Here is a 22277-nt window from a genome sequence, read left to right as displayed (position 1 = left end):
ACTTTTGGAAGCAAAAAGGCATTGCACATCAATATACTATTGCATATACTCCACAACAGAATGGGGTTGCAAAAAGGAAGAATTGGTCACTCATGGAGATGGCTAGATGTATGGTTGAAAGCTAAAAATTGCCACATGGATTTTGGATGGAAGCAGTTATGTGTGCTTGTCACGTTTTGAATAGGTGTCTTACTAAGGCATTGAAAAATATAACACCTTTTGAGGCTTGGAATAGCCATAAACCTTCAGTTAGTCACTTCCATGCTTTTGGGTGTCTTGCATATGCTAATATTCCCAAAGTATTGAGAAAAAAGTTGGACAATAAGGTTGTCAAGTGCATATTTGTGGGGTATATATAGTAGTGAAAGCAAAGGGTACAAATTGTATGATCTTGTTTCTAAGAAAGTTTTTGTCAGTAGTGATGTGATTTTTTGATAAAAAATCAGAATTATCTTTTGCTGGTTATGACACATATCAGGCTGCAAATGATGTGTTTGAAGAGTTGCTACCTATTTCTTTTGGTGACACAGTTGGAGCTTCATTAAATGAACAAAATGTTCCGCCAGCTGCTCCATTAAATAATGCAGAAATTCAGCCTATGGCTGATCTGAATATTCAACAAGATGCTAAACTTGAGGTTCATCAAGAGCATGTACATAATCAAGAGGCTAGACAAATACCTAGATGGTACTTACAGACTTTACAAGATAGTCATTTGGATGCTTCTCTTGCTGGTCGTACTCGAAGACAAACACGTCTGCATGATCATATTGATGCTATGGAGTTTGTTATGGCAGCAAACACACTTGATGATGATGAGCCTGATTTTTTTGAGGATGCACAACAAAACATGCATTGGATGGCAGCAATGCTAGCTGAATTTGATTCCATAACGAAGAATCAAACATGGGATTTAGTTACATTGCTTGTTGGAAAGAAAGCCATTGGTACTAAATGGGTCTATAAGTTGAAATGAAAAGTGGATGGATCCATTGATAAGTATAAGGCCATGCTAGTGGCAAAAGACTATGCACAAAAGAAAGGCATTGATTATGAGGAGACGTTTGCTCCTACATCCTATACGACTATTATTAGGTGTATGGTTGCATTGGCTGCCCATTATGGTTGGATTGCGCACCAGCTTGACATTAAAACTAGATTTTTACATGGCAAACTTCAGGAAGAAGTGTATGTTCAGCAGCCCATGGGTTTGGCAGTTGAAGGATTCGAACCCTTGGTATGCAAGCTGAAAAAGGCTTTGTATAGTTTGAAGCGAGCTCCACGAGCTTGATATGCCAAAATTGATGCCTTTTTACTCAGCCAAGGGTTCATTAACAGCCCATTAGAGTCTACTCTTTACCTGCAAAGAGGGGGGATCCTTGTTGGTCATTTGTCTTTATGTGCATAATCTTTACTCACAAGGACACATGCTGATCAGATTTCAGCATTTAAGAAAAATTTGCAGCAAACTTTTGAAATGTTAGATTTGGGGCCTTTGCATTACTATTTGGGCATTTAGTTTATTCATGATACTAGAGGCATTGGGTTGTCACAGTCTAGATATATTGGTAAACTCTTGAGAGATTTGGCTTCTAGGATTGCAAGCCAGAGTACACCAATGGAGATTGGACTTAAGTTGTCTTTGCATGATGATAGTGACATGTTTGACATTCATACATATGCTGCAACAATTGGATGTCTCATTTATTTATGCTACACAAGGCTAGATATTCAGTTTGCAATTTCAGCTTGAGCAGATACATGCACAGTCCACACGCATGTCACATTGGCAAGCAGATATACTGCAGTTAGTAGAGGCAGAAAATGTGGCTGCAAACATTATAGGCTTGTCTGTGAAAGACAAAGAGTGGCCTCCTGCAGCTAGTCAGGCAATCAGTCTAATGTTGCCTGACAGCCTTATCTTTTAACCCCATGGCAGCTGTCCCATCTCAGTCTACTGAACAGTAATAAGATAAGTTTAGGTCAGTTAAGCCTTTGGCGCTGCAACAGTTCCATCTGTGTGTCAGTGGTGTTTATATTGTTCTGCTGATTGCAGCATGGCTTGTGCATTGGCATTTATATTTTTCCTGATTGGCATGTGTTGAGGCCTTGTATCCCTTTATGGGATCCTTTGAGTATCACAATAGCTCTCTTGGAGTTTGGGTCAGGATCTGGATGTGAATTGTACGTCAACAATCTTGAACGTTCAAAAGTTTATCTGCCTATCCAACCTCAAAACATTTATCTTTCTAAATTATCTTACTTTCTGGACATTTGCTGCAGGTTTGAGGGCATTATGTAGCATTGTGCATAGCAGGTTGAGTTGTTATCATTGTCTGTTACCTTATGTTTGGGTGCTTTTTATGTTTGAGTGCTTTCTATTTCTGCTTGTGAATAATGTAGGGATGATAGTGCTAGAAATTTTTGAAGGCTTTAGTCACTTTACTTTTTTGAGTAATCAATCATCCGTGCCTCTGTGTTCAAGACTTTGCTCTTGAGGAAATCTATATTCTTAGTTGCTACTCAGAAAGGATTTTAAGATTCTTTAGGTAGTGTGGTGCAGGATCTGACTTCCTCAATTGACAAAGAGTTACAGGGTTACAAAAGGATGTGGAAGATTCAAGGGCCTCCTCTTTTTTGAAGTTATTGGAGATGCTTCCCCTCATTTCAAAGCCTCCAACGCATCTGTTTTTGGAGAATGTAGTGGGGTTTGAGGTATATAAAGTGTTATCATTCCAGTGGTGGTAAATTCTTTGCCTTGACTGCATGCTAAGCATTTTTGCTGAAAAAGGGCAACTCGTTTCTGTTATTCAGGATTCTGTCACTCATGATCGGCTAGTACAGGCTTTGAAGGATACTGGCTTTGCATGGCAGGAGTTCATTTTAACTCCCCTTCAATTTGGCATCCCTTATTCTCGACCACGTTACTTTTGCTTGGTACATAAATCTGAACTGCTCGAATGTTGGATCAAAAGTTTCAAGAATCCATTTCTTAAATTGAACAATATATTCTTCTTGTTTGTCTTGTAGGCAAAGAGAAACACAATGTCTTTTGTATACCCTCAGCTTAACAACCGGATACTTTGCAAGCCTGGTCCTGTAGCACAAACTAATACTGAAGTGAGGTTAGAGATGGAGTTGTTAAGCAGTAATGCAGCTGCAGGGGATTCGCATGAAGCCTCACAGCTCCGGGAGCCAGATTTGGAGCCAAATACTCCATGCAAATGCATTCATGAGTACTTGGACTTGGAGTATGTACCTGCCAAAGAAGGCACACATGTTGATAATACGAATTTCCAGCTCAAAGATGAAAGAAAAGCTACAACTGCTATGGAGAACAAAGAGGAACAATTCAACATTCCCATTTTGGCACAATATATGGTTCCGGATTCCTTAATAGATCGGTGGGGGGATGCATTTGGTAAGTGAAAAGCCCTGCAAACTCCCTTATGTGAAAATCAAGACCATAAACAAATTCCTCTTTGTAAGTTTTTGTACAAGAGCAGATGTCCTTGCTCTCTTGACCAAATAAATAAAGAATTTTCAAGTGGAGGAATGTGCGGAAAGTTAACCTTCTTGGTAGAATCAGGTTAATTTTATGAAAATTCAGCTGCATTGTAGTTGCTCAGAGGATCTTGGAGTTCACAGATGAGGAATGATACCATGAAAGTAGACAACACGAGTCTTTCACACTCTTGGCCACAATAATATAGGCTAAGGACTCACAACTCATTGCCTTGGTGAGGGATAGTAAAAATGCACACACTATATGTGAAGAAAACTGTGGAGTAGCTGCTAGGGTTTGCACTAAGGAAACATAGTGTATGACCACAACAGAAACACAACGATATAGACATAGACATGCAAAACTCAAAACTTAAATATAGAAACAATCACAAGCAGAGGGAGAGAGAAGGAACACAACTTTGAAGTGAATGAATACTATAAATAAAAGTGTACAGAGTGCCCAAGGGCAGAGCAGTAGTGTCAGAGAGTGATGTCCATCGAAGATAGATCCCAAGTATTGTGACCCCCAGTCGGAGTGTTGGAGGTGAGGAAACTGTCAAATGAAGGGGAAGCTGGTGACCAGTAGGAATGATGCTAGAGGAGGCATGCGGTAGCCAGAAGCTGCAAAATGCAGCAGTGGAGGGGGTGATAATGACAAGCGGCAGTTAGAACCCACAAATGTAATTGTGGAGCAGCTGCCTAATGAAGAACATCTGTTACCTGGGCGGATGCAGGGCAAATGCAAGCAGAAACAGGGTGTCTAAGGGCTGGTGATAGTAGTGGAGGTCCAAACACAGCAAATGGATAGTCACTAGACAGCAAGCGATAGCATGGAAAAAGTCGCTAGCCAGCTAGAGGGGTAGATGGAGTGATGGCAGCAGTCATGAAGGCTGGACTGCCACGTGGTGGGAGACTGATGGCCAAAATTTGCACACAAGGGTGAGAAACCTGCATCAAAGAGATGGAGATTGAATGGGGGCAGCCTATCTATTTGTAGATGTGGACGGAGCCTTCCATATTAGTGTTTCACAAAAACTCTCTTGAACCGCACCCTATTTTAGGGTTTTCATTAAATAAGCATGCTTTGGGGTTGTTTAAGAGTATAATCAGCATATAATGCATTTTTAAGCTCAACCACCCCTCTTAGGCCCAAAATAGGACTAGAAAGGAAGGCCAACCTAGTTTTATGCCAAGGCGTCACACCCCAAAGCAACTAGGGCATCGAATAAAGGGTGCACGGTGGCTGCTCAGTGGCCTACCCAGACTACAGAGGCGATGGCTATCTCACCAAGGGAGTCCAAGTAGTCACCCTAGAGAGGATAGGGCATCGGACAAAGGGTGCTTGTTGGCTACCTAGTGGCCTACTAAGACTTGTAAAGGTGGATGGAACCACAATGAACTTTAAACAAAAAAGGGCGTTGTAAGAGATGGTTTTGTTGGAAAATGACCGCAAGCTATGGAGGAGAGAAAAGTGAGACAATGAGAGTGTGTTGAAGCAAAAGAGTAGAGTGTATTAGCTTAACTAAAAAAATGAGAATGAAAGGTACAAGATAGGTCTAAGTTAGACCTAGCTCTAACTTGACTAGAGTTAATTGACTCTAACTCTAAGAGTGGTGACACAACTTATAACTTTAGTTGTATTCACACTAAGAACCGAAAAATAAAGACTAAAACATTGGGCACGGCCCAAAGAAATGGCAAATTCTAACACTCCCCTGCAATGCCAATGTGGTAAAGTATAGGAATGATCAATCAGCAAAGGGTAGCAAGTTTAAGGAGTTGCAAAAAGCCTCAAACTTCTCATGAGGTAGTGCCTTGGTGAAAATGTTTGCAACATTTTCTTGTGTAGGCTCTTCACCATCATGCATAGATAGATAGCTTTAAGCCTGGCTCCATAGGAGTGCACATAGGTTTGTAATCTTGCATATTAGACCTATGTAACAGCTTATTGACATATTGTGATTGTGACATGATGATACTATGCTTATTTTGGGTGAACTGAATCCCCTAATAATAGTGTAGACAACCCATATTTGACATAGCAAATGTATGTTTTAATTCAGCCTTGAAATCTGCAATTTTTGCTTCTGAAGGTCTAGTGAGCAGCATGCCATCTGCATAAAGAATGATATTAGCAAGTCCTCCCCTTTATTCTTAATGTATAGAGTGGGAGCGGTTGGATTGTTTTTGAATCTTTTGGTGGCCAAATATACATCAATTTTAGAGTACCATGCATGAGGAGCTTGTTAGAGACCATAAAGAAGAGCTTTGTTTAGCTTGCATACCATGTGCTCTTTCCCCTTAGCCACAAATCATGGACGTTGTGAAACAAACATCCTTAGCCACAAATCATGGACGTTGTGAAACAAACATTCTCCTACAAATCCCCATTTAAGAATGCTATCTTAATGACCAATTGGTGTACCTTCCAACCATAATTTGTAGCCATAGCAATTACACATCTCACCGACCAAAAGTCTCTTTATAATCTATGCCCTTTTTCTATGCATAGCCTTTTGTTACCAATTGTGCTTTGTACTTGTCAATGGTACTATCAGCCTTGCGTTTGAGTTTAAAAACCCATTTTGTGTCAATGGCTTTCTTACCAAGTGGTAAATCCACAAGATCCCATCTAGAGTCAGTGGCAATAGAGTCTTAACTCATCCTGCATGGCTTGCATCCAATGTACATCTTGCTGAGCTTTGTCCAAGGAAGTAGGCTCATCATCATCCAACAGTGAGCTCATAAATACATGCTCATCACAATCATCTACTTCTGTAAAATCAGCCAAATGGGCTCTCTCTTGCATCATGTGTTGCATGTCTAGTAGCCCTTCTAGTGCGTTGAGCTAAAGGAGCATTCATTTTACTCTCTTGGAGAGTTTATAACAGCCATGTCAAGATTGTTTTTGCTGCATTTACAGCAGCCCTTTCATGCTGTACTGCATCTTCCACTGCATGTGGCAAACCATCATCAATACCTTGCTGTTTAGGTGGATATGGTGCAACAATAGCTTGCTGTATTATGTCTATCCAGCCATTTACAGCAGCACGAACTTCAAAGAAAGTGGCAAGAGATCCTCACAGATATCACCAATGTCATGGTGGCTAGCATTGAAAGTGATCTTGTGAAAATGCAGCATTTTCAGCAAATATGAGATCCCTACTGACAAAAACTTTCTTTGTGCATGGGTCATAGAAGCGATAGCCCTTGCTTTCCGAACTGCAGCTAGTAAATATGCATTTTACAACCTTGTCATCAATCTTCCCACGAAGCTCTTTCAAAACATGTGCATAGGCTATGCAACCAAACACCCAAAAGTAGTCAACCTTGGGTTTCTTGTCGTGCCAAGCTTCAAACGGGGTAATCGTCTTTAGTGCCTTAGTGGGTGCACGATTCAACATATAATTTGCACAATGAAGGTCTTTTAATCAAAATCTATGAGGTAGCCCCTTGCTTTTGAGCATACGAGTCATCTCCATAAGAGTGCGATTCTTGCTTTCAGCAATACCATTCTGTTGAGAAGTCATTCTAACAGTGGCTTGATGTGTAATGCCATGCTCAAGCAAATATGTCTCAAAAGCATGAGACGTGTACTTTCCCCCTCTATCCGTGCGTGTACTTTCAAGCTAGTTTCAGCCTCAAGCTTTGCAACAAGATATTTAAAATGCATAAACACATTAGAATTTGCTTTCAGTCCATACACCCATGTATACCAAGAATAGTCATCAATAAATGTAACAAAGTAAAGATGACCTCCAAGTGCACGTGTCCTCATGGAACCACAAACATTAGAGTGAATAAGCTGCAATTTTTGGACAGTACACACTGCACCATCCTTTTTGAAGGCAAATCTATGCATCTTGCCCAAAATACATCCCTCACATGCATGAGGAGGAGGAGTCTAGTGGAAGCAATGCATCTACCATATGACACCTCTAAACGGTCGTGAAACTCCCAAAACTCATATGTTCATAGCGGGCATGCCATAGCTCTGCATTTTGCATAGCCGACAATAGAGTAGTGACTACCAAAGCATCATGAGACTGCATCATATGTATCTAACAAAAACAAATCCTTATACAGGGTCCTAGATAGCCTGAGTACATAATCCATCTCCCTGTCTCTGACAATGCATTTGTCATCCTCAAAGATGACGTGAAAGCCATACTTGTTAAAAGTAGAGATAGACAACAAGTTCTTTGTAATGCCAAGCACAAACAAGACATCCAGAAGCATGAAGTCAGAACCATCTGCAACAGTAATATTGACTGCCCTAATGCCACAAACATCATAACTGCTGCTGTTCGCACGTGTAACATGTTTCCTAGCACGGGCTGAATGGAAAGAGGAAAACAAACACTTCCTAGAAGTGATGTGCTTTGAAGCTTCATTGTCAAAATACCATGTTCACTATGTTTTAACAGTGTTAAATGCTGAATCAGCCGTTGAAGAATCATAATTGCAAGTCAGAAATGCATAGTCCTCCTCCACAAAGTTGGTTGAAGCATCACCATTAGTAGATTTGTTGGCTGATGTCTCTTGGACAGCCAAATCGGAGTCCTTTTTTTCTCTTTGGCTAATCTCTTACGGCATTCATCAATATAGTGACATGGCTTCTTGCAATAATGACATTTCCCCTTCTTTTTAGACTTCTCTGTGTCTTGGAAAACCTTATTTGATGGTTGTCCAGCATCACCCTTTTGCTAAATTTTTTGCATTTTGCTTGACTTTTCCTTTGCCTTTGAACTTGGAAAGTATATTCATATGTTCTGAATGCAATGCAACATTCTTTTGAGTGTGTTCCCCTTGCAACAAGAGGCCTTCTAACTCCACAAATATAAGGGGCTGCTGCCCCTCCCCCCCAAAGACAACATCAAAGAGGGGTGGAAACCAAGATATGACTTTGGTAGAGAGTTTAGTGTGATGCTTACCCATTCAACATCTTGAATGATTTCATCCACATTGAGCAGCTGCTCGCGTAAATCCTGTATCTGAGTAAGGTAATCTGTCATGCTATCACCCTCATCCATGTTCACATTGGCCAACTCTCTACAAAGATAAGATATTCTAGGCTCGTTATGTGTTGCAAACATACGCTCAAGTACATCCCATGCTGATTTTGAGGTCTTACAAGACTGGATGTGTGGAATGATCGATCTTTTCACTGACAAGGCAATCAAAGAAAGTGCGTGTGCATCTTTTGAGTCCCATCTCCTTTGATCCTTAGTAGGAGGGGGAGGAGGGGCAACAACACTAGCAACCTGTCCTCTAGCGTTACGTTGAGGTGTAAGACCTCTTGGTTGTTGCAAATCACCTGTAGCATAGTGCCACAAGTTCTTCGCTACATGAAGGTTGCGGACCATAAAACTCCACAACGGGTAGTTTGATCTATGAAGTTTGTCCTCCTGAGTGAGGACACCAAGGATATGCTCTAATCATTAGTCCCTTGATGTGCCATGCTTTCAGTAATGAACAAAAATCTACAGCCAAATACTTCTCTGCTAAAGTATAGATTGTACTTCTTAAAGTACCAAAAGTCCTCTCGGGATTATGCAACAAGTACCAAACTGTCACACAAATGTCAATGTGTATTCAATTTTGACCCAAATAAGCACTTAGCCAAGAAATAATAGCAATGCAATGTTGTACCACACCTGCCTCATAATACATGCCCTAAAAAGTACAAATTACAGCAACTTAATGCCAATCTTTACTAAAATTTTTCAAATTTTTTTGCTCAATTTGATTGTAACAGCAATTAAATGTTGCTATACCACTTGTTTGTTGCCTTGGAATGCATGTCGGGCAAAAGCCCCAAATTTCTTCCTAAAATTTCAAAGAAATTGAAGAAATTTGTACCTTACAGGTTAAATTTATGTAGTAATGTCACCTCGGGGTGCATGCCAACAGCAAACAACAACTGGAATCTGCCTCGTGATGCATCTCGGAGCCTCTAGGACGAAGAGCCCCAAATTTCTTGCACAAATGTTGATGAAATTGTCCAATGTTAGCGTTTCGAATGAAGATTCTCATGTCGAACTACAAATCGGACAAAAGCCCTAAAATTTTTGGCTGAAATGTCAAAGAAATGTCAATTTGAACTCTGGGAGCGAAAATTAATAGAACTGCAAATTTTGGGCAGCACAAGCTGAGATTCAGAAAGAGATGGCCAAAATAGATGGGAATCTGCAAAAATTTTGAAAAAATCCCAATTTTGAAAATTAGGGTTTTTGCACTTTTTAGGGTTTGCAAAAAATCGCAGACAAGGTTGAGAATATGATGGGCAGAGGTGAGAAAATAAGGGCAGAGCTGAAAATAGCAGCAGCTCCTCCAAAACAGTAGCTCCTTAGGCTGCGTGCAAGCTGCGTACGAGACTGCGTGTAGGGCTGTGTGCAGGCTGAAAACAACAGCAGCTCATCCTTCTCTTCCTCAAGCAGAGAGTTGGCTGACAGCAATAAGACCTTAGGCGGAGTGGCATCGACTAACAGTGGCTGAACTGAATCCGCACGTAGAACCTTGCTCTGATATCAAATGTTGGAAAATGACAGCCAGCTATGGAGGAGAGAAAAGAGAGACAATGAGAGTGCGTTGACACAAAATAGTAGAGTGTACTTGCTTAATTGTAAAAATGAGAATGAAAGGTACAAGATAGGTCTAAGATAGACCTAGCTTTAACTCAACTAGAGTTAATTGACTCAACTCTAACTCTAAGAGTGGTGACACAACTTATAACTTTAGTTGTGTTCACACTAAGAATTGAAAAGGAACTAAAGACTAAAACATTGGACACTGCCCATAGAATTGACAAATTCTAACAAGTTTGCAGTTGATTAAGTAATTGTACTATCTGAGAGAATGAGAAGCGATGGTTAGGTCCAACCCATCACCAAATAAACAAGCTACCCATCCACTCAAGGCTGTTGATGACGAGGGAAGGGTGATGAAGTAATGGTGGTGTCATAGGTAGTGTATAAATTGCTGGTAGAAACAGCTTAGGATCCATCTAGTGGTGCTATGCACAATAAGTATGCTACATGCTATGAAATGCTTATGCAGTAGGTGCCATTGGAAGTGTCCCTTGTGGAAAAATTGTTCACTTGCCCCCAAGCACCCTTTACAAAGATGATGAAATCATGCAATGCAAAAGTGAGAACCATGATGGGAGGAGGCATCCCAACTAGAAGAACAAGATAGAAGTCACTGCCATGATAGCATCAAGAGAGATGTTGCATGACCTGCCTCAAGAGAGGAAGCCTCCATGTTGGTAGAAGAGCAAAACTACTAGGATGAAACCATGGATGAAAAGGCGCACATTCCAAGTCTCTAGTCCAGGTAGGAGTAGTGCAAACTTGTATGTTAGTCCTGTACTGAAAACGAAATCTTGCAAAAGAGATAAAGATTTGCAAGCACAAAGATCAGTAATGAGATGCTTCAAAAAACAAAACAAAACTGAAATGAAAAGCTAAGTGAAGGAACAATGCAATGATGCAAATGTGTGTATGTGTGTGTGAGTAAAAGCATTAGAAGACTTAAGAAGGACCTTGGTACGACACTCCTCGTCCACATGGCATGATCTCTCACAGTGTGTGCAAAACCTGCTTTTCTTAGGGAGTTGTTGCCATATCGGTTTTGTTTCTTTAATTTGAAGAAAGGGAGTGACCCTTGATTTGGCTTGCCTCCGCATCTTGTGAGTTCTTGCCACTGTTGGTTTTACATTGTGAAGAATATGTTGTTGAGCTAAAATATGCTTTACAATTGATTAACATTTTTAAACAGCCCCAAAACATGCTTAATTAATGCAAAATGCAAGTTTGGTGCATGGTTCGAGAGAGTTTTCAATGGTCCCCTAAAACCGTAATTTTTTGAGGCACCCTTTAACATTTATAAATAGATGGAATTCCCACCATTTAGCTTCATCTCTTCTGTTTAAGTGTCTCACCCTTGTGTGTGTGCAGATCTCAGCTATCAATCTCTCACCATGTGGTGGTCTAGCCTTAGCGACAGCTACCATCATCTCGTTTGCTTCTCTATTGTGGTGTTTTAATACGACGTTCTACTAGTGTGTTTTGTTGCTTCGCCCATATCATCAGGCATCATTCTCTGTGGTCACCTAAGTCTTCTCACACTCTGGTGATCAACGTTTGGTGTTTCTTTCACTCTGTCACTCCGATTGGTGGTCACAACACTTGGGATCCGTCTTCGGTGGACGTCACTCTCCAATACTTTATTGCTTTGCCCTTGGGCATTCTGTATTCTTTTACATTCATTTACAACATTTATTCACTTCAGAGTTTCTTCTCTCCGTTTTTGTCTTTATGTTTGAGTTTTAAGTTTTGCGTTTAAGGTTTGAGTTTTGCTTGTCTCTGTTTGAGTCTTGGTTGTACATGTTGTGTTTCCTCAATGCAAACCCTAGCATATCTTCACAAATGCAATCGGTCCCTCCTATGAGTAAGTATGTGTAGAGGATTTCTTGTGGACTTGGTCATGCAGCCTTGCGTAATGCAAGAATTGACACTCAAAGTCGTAGAAGGTCAGCAATCTGGACAGTGAGATGATGGGCTAGATAAAATAGAAGTATTTTTCAGGCAACTTGTTCAATCATGTGACCTAATCGGCGTTTTGACTTCAGGGAGCCAATAGCGGCAAACTTTGGAGTAACTGCGGATGTTTGGCCAACTTGACTTTTAAATCATCACCTTCCTTAATGGAAAACTCTTGAAGCTCAAAATTGAGATTGATATGTCAAGTGCAATCTCTTGAAGGGGTGTAATGAGAGTAAGATGGATAGGGTGGAGGACTACACTTGCATGTGGAATGTGTGCATAGTGGATTTGAATTTGGACATGGATTGGCTAGGCATTGGCATGGTAACCGCATGAGGAGCCCATGTGGGAGAGATAGGGACACGTGGAGCAGAGGATGGGAATCCCTACATAGGAGTGACCCATGTAAAGTGTGATGATGCATCGTAAGCCGAGGAGGGAAATCCTTGGGTCTGAGAGGTCAAAGGATGTGTGTGATTGGGGGTTGTGAGGAGGGTGCCCATCACAACCATCTCAGTGGAAAATGATGTGCTCGCGGAAAGGTGGAGGGAACTGTGTTAAAGGGTATGCCGTGCAACAAAGCCCCATGGTGCAAAGTGGCTCAAGGATAAGTGGATGGCACATTGTTAAAGGGTGGCATTTCCTGTAATGATGCACCATGATGTGAAGTGGTAGGAAAGTGTGAGTATGGAATGGAGAATGATAATGTGCTAGGAGCGGAAATGGAGGTTCCGAATCCCAATAGGGGGAATGTAGATGTGGAGTGTAATCCAAGGTTTTGGAATAAAGAAGAGAGAAAATCGAGGTGTGGGTTGGAAGAGGGTGGGATGGAAGAAATTTGAGAAGAGTGGCTTACATGCTCAAATGAAATAGAAGATGTAGATATACCTGATGAAGGATGTCTACTTCAAATGCCCCTCTAACGAAGTTTACATACAGAAAATCATTTGGATCTTGCACACCATAAGGAGAAACAGGAGAGGGTTTTGATTCATATGACTCAAAGGGGTTGTACGAACTTGACGCTGGGCTTGGCTTGTAAAGAAATGACTGAGCAACCAGAGAGACAGTAGGGTCTCTAGGGAGGAACACAGAGTGTGTAGGGCAAACACTGAGAAGAGAAGAGAAGTGAAACTTAGATGAATGAATGAAATAGTGAGGTGAATTTGATACAAGGGTGTTGCTGCATAAAGGATGTTCCAAAGCAGGGAGATTGTCGAAGAAGTCTCGGAGTCCACAAATGCAGGGATGATGAGGTGTCACTTGGAGCAGGGAGATTGCCGTCAAAGAGGAGCCTTTGATTCCGCAATGCAGGATGAAGATTGGTGATGCCTAGAGTAGGGAGATTGCCATCGGAGAATGAGAAGCCTTTGAGTCTGAGAATGTAGGCCTGAAGACTGCTGACATGAGTTGTTGGAGAGTGATGTTGGGGAAGACGGAAGAGCCATAAATTGAAAATGCAAATGTAGGCGGTCTCTAGCGACGCCAACTGGAAGAGTGACACTTGATGATTGGAAAGTGGCAAGGAACCAAAACGCAAATATTTGGAGAGCGTGAGCTGCCAAACGTAGGAGAGAACAACCCAAATGTTGACACCTGATGGAGATGAAGGTCACCAGTTGTGTAGAAGACACCAGATGCAACAAACACAAATGGATACAACCCCCTAATAAATGCAGATGATAGGGGCTGAAAATTTGACACTTGGATGATGGTGATGGACGCCAATTGAAGGAGAAGGGCAGAATATGTCAAATGCAAGAAATCCACCTTGAGGATGCTATTGCCATGATGAAGGTATGGTTGCCAATTGGAGAGGAAGAAGCCACTGCCACCATGAATGCAGCTCAAGGAAGCTAGAGACTGACACATGGCAACAGGGATGGAGACCGTGAAAGGAGAGGAGAGAGAGATGACTCTCACGAAGTGAGTGAAAGAAGTGGTTGAAGAATGAATGGGAGGTGTCGTATGTGTAGGCATGAACAGTCTGGAGTCTTGCTCACTGAAGTCTCTCCTACGGGGCTCTGACACTCTTGGAAGACCCTAGAAAGCCTTTTCGGGGTTGGAAACTAAAATCAAAAAAGGGAATGAAGAAGGGAAATTGTATGGAATGATGTGGTTTCTCAATACCCCCTTTTAGGCCCAAAAAGAAGCACAAAAGAGGAGCTAGGTGAAGAGAAGAAGATGATGCATCTTGTAATTTGAGAATGCCATCGAGAAGGAGACATGTGAAGATAGTTAGGAGATTGGATGAGTAGTAGAACTTGAAACACAACCTTGGGTGAGAAGCCACTAGCTCCGTTCCACCATGTTGGAAGGAATACGAAGGCCTAGTCATAAAGTCATGTTTGAAATTCCAAGGGCCCCAATCGAAGATAGATCTTCTTGAGATTGGGTAGGAGTAGAGGAAATGACTACTCGAAAGAAAGCCATTCCTTGAAAGTAAAGGATGGTGGGTGAGGAACTTTGAGAGTAGTTGGGTCCCCCTTGGAAATGGGAGGAGTAGGATTCTCCTCTGAAGATGAAGAGAGAGAAGATGCCCCCTGTGAGGTGAAAGAAAAAAGATCCCCCTTTGGAGTCCCCTCTGAGAGAGATAGGGACCCCAACTCATAGATTACAGATTCCGAGGTGTTGGATGACAAAGGAAGTATCGTTAGTCGTGCCGAAGAAGGTATTTGGGGCTCTGAAGAAGTAGAAGCCGGTGAGCTCCCAGAGGTGTCTTCTTGAACTCAAGGAGAAGAGGGTGGGGTAGAAGGAGAAGGCTTAGGGTGAGCCAAGGGCGGGGAACAATTGCGGGCTCTCAATGGAGTAGACTGTGGAGAAGATGTGGGCCGTGGCAGTCACTAGACCCGAAAGTGGGTGGGTGAAACTTCCACGTAGTGTGGTAGTCTCTAGGAGGAGTTGTAGTCTCGTGAGGTTTGAAAGCTTTCATTTTCTCATAAGGACTTAGTGCGAGTTGGATGCGGCTTATTGCCTTGAGCATAGTAAGTTGAGAGCCAATGTAGGACAATCTTTGTGGCCCAAAAAGGAGAGGCAACACAAGGAGTGCCTAGTGAAAGATGCATATACTCTAGTGGGGTAAGGAGCAAAGGGTGATGTTGATAATCTTTGGGGGTGTGACCATTCTTGTTGTAGTAGAAGCACCCAATAGATAGGCAATCAGATAGTGGAGATGCCATGATTTCGTAGTGCCAACTTGTAAAAGAGAGGGTGGGAGGGAGAAAAAGGATATCTCCTAGTTACGTAGCGGAAATGGTAAGGAAATCAGATGTTGATACCAAACTTGCAACCTGTCTTTGCCTTCACTGATGCAGAGGATCTTCGTGGCTCATTGAGTGTCTCTAGCTCTGATACCATACCAAGAAATGACTGAGCAACTAGAGAGACAATAGTGTTTCTAGGGAGGAACATAGAGAGTGTATGACAAACATTGAGAAGAGAAGAGAAATGAAACTCAGATGAATGAATGAAATATCATACAAGGGTGCCGTAGCACGAAGGATGCCCTGGAGTAGGGAGATTGTTAAAGAAGCCTCTAAGTCTACAAACGTAGGGATGATGAGGTGTCACTTGGACAAGGAGTCTGCCATCAAAGAGGAGCCTCTGAATCCCCAATGCAAGGATGAAGATTGGTGTTGCTTGGAGTAGGAAGACTGCTGTCGGAGGATGAGGAGCCTCTGAGTTTGCAAACGCAAGCATGAAGATTGACGCCAAATGCTGGGGAGTGACATCGGAGAAGACAAAAGAGCCAGAAATTGAAAACACAAATGTAGGCCATCTTTGAAGATGGGGGTGCTAGTTGGAAGAGTGACATGTGATGGCTTGAAAGTGTCCAGGAACCAAAATGCAAATGTCTGGAGAGTGTGAGCTGCCAAACATAAGAGAGAATAACCCAAATGCTGGCTCTTGACGGAGATGAAGGTCGCCAACTATATAGAAGACACGAAATGCAACAAACACAAATGGATACAGCCTCTCGACTAGCAAACGTAGAGGATAGGGACTGAAAATCTGATGCTTGGATGATGGTGGTGGACGCCAGCTAAAGAAGGAGGGCAAAGGATGTGAAACGCAAGAAATCCACCCTTAAAATGCTGTCACCATGATGAAGGGATGGTCACCAATTGGAGAGGAAGAAGCCATTGCCACCATGAATGCAGCCCAAGGAAGCTGGAGATAGGTTCATGACAACAGGGATGGAGATAGTGAAAGGAGAGGAGAGAGAGATGATGGTCTCATGAAGTGAGTGAAAGAAGTGGGTGAAGAATGAATGGGAGGTGCCGTATATATAGGCATGAACAATCTCGAGTCTCGCCTACTGAGGTCTCTCGTATGATGCTTTGATACTCTCAAAAGATCCTATAAAGCATTTTTGGGGCTGGAAGTTGAAACCAAAAATGGGAATGAAGAAGGGAAATCGTATGAAACGATGTGGTTTCTCAACATGGCTGAGACGGAGAAGATGGGTCATCAATTGTCCTAAATGTTGTATGTCCTCCATGATTGGAGAGGTGGCCAGCCTCACCAAGTGGTCGGAATGGAGTAGCAACACTAGTAGGAGGGGTGTAAGTTCAACTATACGTGATGCGCAAGTACTCTTCAAACTCCTTTGTCATGAGATTGAAATCTAGAACAAGAGAAAGCAAAGAAGGTGACTTTGAAGGTGGGATGTCGTCTTCCTCGCGGAGTCCATAATGCCTCCTCAAGGCCTTCATTGATGGAGACGCTTGATATGATATCATGGGGTCTTGATAAGAAGGCGACTGGGACATTGTGATTTGGATATGAGTGGTTCATGTGCGTCGCACAAAACCTAGCACTCCACAATATCTGCATGATACTCTTTAGAAGAGCACCGGCTTTGATACCATGTGATGAAAACTGTGGAGTAGCTGCTAGGGTTTGCATTGAGGAAACACACAGTGTATGACCACGACAAAAACACAACGGTACAAACACAGACGTGCAAAACTCAAAACTCGAACATAGAAACAAACACAAGTAAAAGAAGAGAGAGAAGAACACAACTCTGAAGTGAATGAATACTGTAAATGAATGTAAGAGAGTATAGAGTGTGCCAAGGGCAAAACAGTAGTGTCAGAGAGAGATGTCCAATAGAGATGGATCCCAAGTGTTTTGACCACCAGTTGGAGTGTTGGAGGTGAGGAAATTGTCAAACGCAGATGTCAAGGGAGGCTAGGGAAGTTGGCGATAGCAAGGATGATGCTAGAGGAGACTGGCGGGAGCTGGAAGCTGTAAAACACAGCAGTGGAGGGGTGATGATGACAAGTGGCAGTCAGAAACTGCAAATGCAAGTGTGGAGCAGTTGCCTGATGAAGAACACTCGGCATTTGGGCAGCTGGAGGGAAAATGCAAGCAGAAACAGGGTGTTTGAGGGCTGGTGATGGCAGTGGAGGTCCAAACACAGCAAATGGATAGTCATCAGGCAGCAGGTGGCAGCATGGAAGAAGTTGCCAGCCAGCTGGAGGGGTAGATGGAATGGTGGCAGCAATCACGAAGGCTGGACTGCTACATGCTGGGAGAGTGATGACCAAAATCTGCACACAAGGGGGAGAAACCTGCGTTGAAGAGATGGAGACTAAATGGGGGCAGCCTGTCTATTTATAGATGTGGATGGACCAACCCAAATTAGGGTTTTGGAGAAACTCTCTCAAACCGTGCCCCGTTTTAGGGTTTTTCATTGAATAAGCATTCAGGGCTGTTTAAGAGGCTAATCAGCATGTAACACATTTCTAATCTCAACACTGTAAACATATGCAACATATATGTGCGGATGCAGGTGTACGTTTTGTTGTTTTAACAAAAAGTGTGTGTGCACAAGCATGCTGGACCCAGGTGGGTCAGTGTGCCAAAAATGGGTGCTTTGGACTCAAACTGCTCATGAGCAAAATGGAGCTGGACACAAGACCTTGATGACTCTGATCTTTAAGTTCAGCGATCTTGCGGAGGGAAAAAGGGGCAATTGAATCACCCACGAATACAATACTTTGTTGGGCATGTGTAAGGGATTTGCTACTTTGATTCAATCTCTCTTTGCTTGACTATCTTACTGGTGGTCTCAATAGTCATAGCTGTCCCTGCTTGTGCCTTTTTTGTCCTGGTCTGGAAAAATTCCCCAAGTTATATTCACTCTGTGTGAAGCAATTCTTTATCAGTCTCAGAGGGAGATTGTTGTAGTTGCTGCATCTTGTTGAGCATTTGCTAGGTCTATGAAATCTATGTCTTTTAAATAGCTCAAACCTTAACCACATTGACTGTGAGGGGAGTGGAGGGGAAGTCAAAAAAAGGGTTGATTGCATATTGTTGGGTGAGTTAAAAAACAAGTGGATAATATTGTTGGGCGATTGACTAAACAAGTAGATACAGAATATGTTATTTCTTTACTCTATATAGAGAAACAATTGTTGGTGTCACGCCAAGCTTTGTATGAGAAGTAGTCAATGACAAGCATGCTTTTCAAAAACTAGGAAGCTTCTTTGCTGGTTTTGAACTTTTGCAGCACACTTTTGAAATGGCTTTTATTTAGCAAAGAGCACTGCAGGTAAAGAGGCTCAAAATAGTATTAGTAATTTACTTCATTCTGTTTGTTTCATCATTTTATGTAGACATCATTTTATGTAGAATGCTGATGCTAGAGTAATGAAAAGCTAAGATACAACTAACAACTGTGTACGGATTATAAAGCAGTTTAGTGCTGTTACAGATATAGTCACGCCAACCTCTAAGAGGTGCTGCTGCTTCACAAAGAGTTATGGGCGCTTTGTAAAAGGCACTGGCTCTTTTTTAGCAACTAGGTATGAATGCACCTTATATAATCACACATATTTTTGAACAAACCTTCAGATATTTGCCAACTGATGAAAATTGTAGGTGTGGCTTAGCTGTACATAGAATAACTTGTACTTTCACAAAAACTATTTGAAGTTTGTTTAAAGTCTTAGTCCCCATCTCCTTTTGCAGAGTTCTGCATAACTGATTGTTTGTAAGTAACACATGACACATGTGCTGAGATGTGTCCTTTCTTTCTGTTTTCTTCCTCTTCCTTTTGTTCTCCTTTCTTTATGAAGTACTTCTGTTGGAAGCTGTGTGGCCCTTGTTCTTTAACCTCCAGGTTTTTCCTCTCTGTTGTTTAACCTGTCCTCTATCTTGGGTGCCATTCTTTAAGGCACAAGTTTCTTCTTTAAGGTTTGAGAAGGCTGAAATATCTGATATTTGGCTGTGATTGTCAGAAGGATAAGGATGGCCCTTATTTTCAACTCTAAATTTATCAAATGCTTAAAGAATTGGTAAACTAATTTTAAGCTTAGTACTGCACACTCGAGCTTTTGTATCTACATTCCAAACCTTAATCTTATTTGTTGTATGCTTTATCTATGTTCCCAACTGCTAAATTTACACTCAGGATGTAGTTAGAAGTGGGTTACAAAATACAAAACATTCCATATTAGGCAATACCTATTAAACCTCCACAAAGAGATTCCTAATTTTATCACCTAGTTAGTTACATATTTAGCGCAGACGGGATCTGCAATTGAATGCTTTTAATGTTTCATGAATCACGCTGTGTCTATTGTTCAGGAGGCACATGCTTAAAACATTCAATGTCCATGTGATCTCACACTCTCCAGATAATTAACTTAAAGACTGTTGTACAGTCTCACTGTTCTTTGCTTCACTCTACAAGTAAGGATCCTCATTTCTGTTTAATATAATATCTAAATAGGTGGTACTTAATGGTGGTTATTGTGACTAACAGAACTTGCTTGGTGACAATTCTAGAGAATGTAGTGCAAAGTATGGTATGACAAAGAGCAAAAGCTGGCTGAAACAGTTGAAATTGCGATATTTTACTCCAAGAGAGGTAACGGGATCAGTAAACTGTGTGTAGTACTTTAGGTTTGATGAGTCCCTGATTTTACTATTTAGAATGGATGTCTGCAGATTGCCAATCTTCACTCTTTTCCACCGAATTTCAACTTCCCAGACAATGTAGGCTTGAAGCAAAGGTCAGTTTTCTGAGTTTTATGATGAAATGAATAACCCTTAAAAGCAAGAAGTGCAATCCATCATCCTTACTTTTGAGTTCATACTAGCTGACTCTTTGGTTTCTCTGAAGTGTGGATTTGGTATATCATGCAAAAACTGTATGGTTGTAGCTGTAACCCAATTTGTTTCATGCTGTTATGCTTCAGGTATGCCTTACTAGGAAATAGCCTGAGTGTGGCTGTTGCAGCAGCTTTACTGCGTTACCTCATCACAGAGAAAAATGATGATGGATTGGACAAAGCCTCATATGATACTGACTCACCCTCTTAATGGCGTTATTTAAAGCCGATCATGCACAGATAGAGACACTTGAGGGCAGGACAACTCAAAACGAGGTTCATACATGACATTGTACACATTCTGCAAAGCAAAATTGACATTTCTAGTGTGATTGCCATTTGATAGAATATTTATCACAGGCGAAAATTGTGAGAGTGTGGAGTGCAGTACATCTTTAGCCAACCAGATTGGTTGTTCACACAAGCAGTGTACTTGTGATGTACTTCTCTTTATAGAGTTCATTGTGCTTTGTATTTTATGCAACGGGGATTTCCTCCAAGGTGTTATTGATAGAAATTTTCTTTGCTGGGGGGGAAAAAGGCACTACTTTGCTCCTTGTATAGCCAAGGATAAGTCTACCACTACATACTGTATAACAGAAACCACATCTTGGGTTTGCCAAAGGCAAGCTTTTGTGCTGGTCCTCAGGGTCGATGATTATTGCTCAAAGAAGGCGAGGAAAACCTTGCACAACTCCTTGTGTATGTTTGTTGAGGTTGTTTCACTTTTCAAGGCGTTTGATCTGATTACTAAATCTAAAGAAGACATTCATCGCTGGCTTATCATCGTTGGTTGTATTAGGCCCATCATGATGCTTTGTGGACTTTGAGTTTGTGCACCGTGGCGTGCTGCCAACGGCCAGCAGGCAATAGTCGTGAAGCAGCACTGGGCCGGCGGCACCAGCTCTCAAGGCGACGACCTCGAGTTCTGCTCGGAGACAATAGCAGCAGCAGCAGCAGCGGAAAAGCTTTAACCCCATTGTTTGTGTGTATGTGAGACAAATCATACATACATATTTAATTACTTAGTTATTTGTCGTTACACAATTTATTATTAGTCGTTATTTTTAAATGTAAAATTAATAATTGTTATACTTACAACTAATAAAGTTTTGTTCGTTTGGTCCTCTCTTGTCATTGGAGGCTTCACTTTAGCAAGTAGAATTAATCTTTTTTATATACGATATTTCACCAGTTTTGAATCTCCTTTTGTTCCTTTTTTAACATCATCAATAGTAAACGAAAGTAAAGAAAAGCAAAGAAAAGTCCATGTCTTTCTAACAAAGATGAGGGAATGACACCTTCCCCTATAATTATAAAACAACGAAGAGACTTGTGCTAGCTTTCTTACATGCTATTCGTATATTCTTGTCATTTTTGGTATTATTGCTAGGTTTGTACAAAGTGATGAGTTAAATCTTAAACAAAGAAAAATTCAAATATAAAAAAACCATTATATTTCAAACTTTAACCAAGCAACTTTTTGGTTTCCCACCTTATGTTTTGTGCGGTGAGGTTCATCGACACATCTTAATCTATATGACAAGTTTGTAGCTAAACCTAATTAGCTCTAAATACTTGTGAGTGTTGTTCATCAAATACATAGTTTAGAATAGACATTTTATTTTACTTGACTTATATTTAAACTTAGAATGGTATTGTTATCATGAAGGCATGTACATTCTTATGTTAACAATTTACACGATGGCAAAAAAAAACATTTATATTCAAGTTTGATTTTCAAGCAACAAAAGCAAAAACACAATTCTCTAAATTATTCAACAATAAGCACTTGGACCTTTTAAAAAACCAAGGGGGAGGAGGAATTAGAGAGAATCGGAGAGAACTAGCTCTCTAGCGGGAACTTTCCCATTGAAGCATAGTTCTCCCCTTGCATGCTTGAACCTCCCTTTCTTTTCCACGTCACTTTCAGTTGTTCTAGATCTCCAAGGATAATTTGTGATGTCCGTTCTCTCCTCTCCCTCTCAAAGGAGAGGACAAGACTAAAACACTCTCTAGCATGATGACACATCGTATCTCGACACCCACTCCACAATTTGGCTCAATTCTTGCAAGACTAATATCTTCCACTAGCATC

General features: G+C 41.4%; 1 protein-coding gene across 4 annotated transcripts in view; it reads left to right on the top strand.

Annotated features, from left to right (window-relative positions):
• DNMT2 (DNA methyltransferase-2) overlaps positions 1 to 21260 on the top strand; it is a 42804-nt gene extending 21544 nt beyond the window's left edge. Inside the window, exons 4-11 of one of the 4 annotated variants that reach the window (XR_015694422.1) lie at positions 2597 to 2715; positions 2815 to 2937; positions 3031 to 3421; positions 18778 to 18868; positions 19854 to 19935; positions 20016 to 20080; positions 20267 to 20895; positions 20982 to 21253. Coding sequence is in view for 2 of the 4 variants with exons in the window: in XM_087697511.1 (XP_087553637.1) it covers positions 2589 to 2715; positions 2815 to 2937; positions 3031 to 3421; positions 18778 to 18868; positions 19854 to 19935; positions 20016 to 20080; positions 20267 to 20390 (1003 nt within the window). In the remaining 2 variants the exon portion in view is untranslated. Of the gene's footprint in view, positions 1 to 2588; positions 2716 to 2814; positions 2938 to 3030; positions 3422 to 18777; positions 18869 to 19830; positions 19936 to 20015; positions 20081 to 20266 lie in introns of all 4 variants that reach the window. The other 3 variants (XR_015694423.1, XM_087697512.1, XM_087697511.1) reach the window with 3 other exon arrangements.
• Positions 21261 to 22277: the final 1017 nt, after the last annotated feature.

This window comes from Lygodium microphyllum, chromosome 17 (assembly GCF_053477565.2).
Source record: "Lygodium microphyllum isolate KBCC chromosome 17, Lygodium_microphyllum_v1.1.10, whole genome shotgun sequence".
NCBI classification, from domain to species: Eukaryota; Viridiplantae; Streptophyta; class Polypodiopsida; order Schizaeales; family Lygodiaceae; genus Lygodium; species Lygodium microphyllum.
The sequence above is the reverse complement of the archived record's forward strand: the minus strand, read 5'-3'. Positions and strand labels throughout refer to the sequence as shown.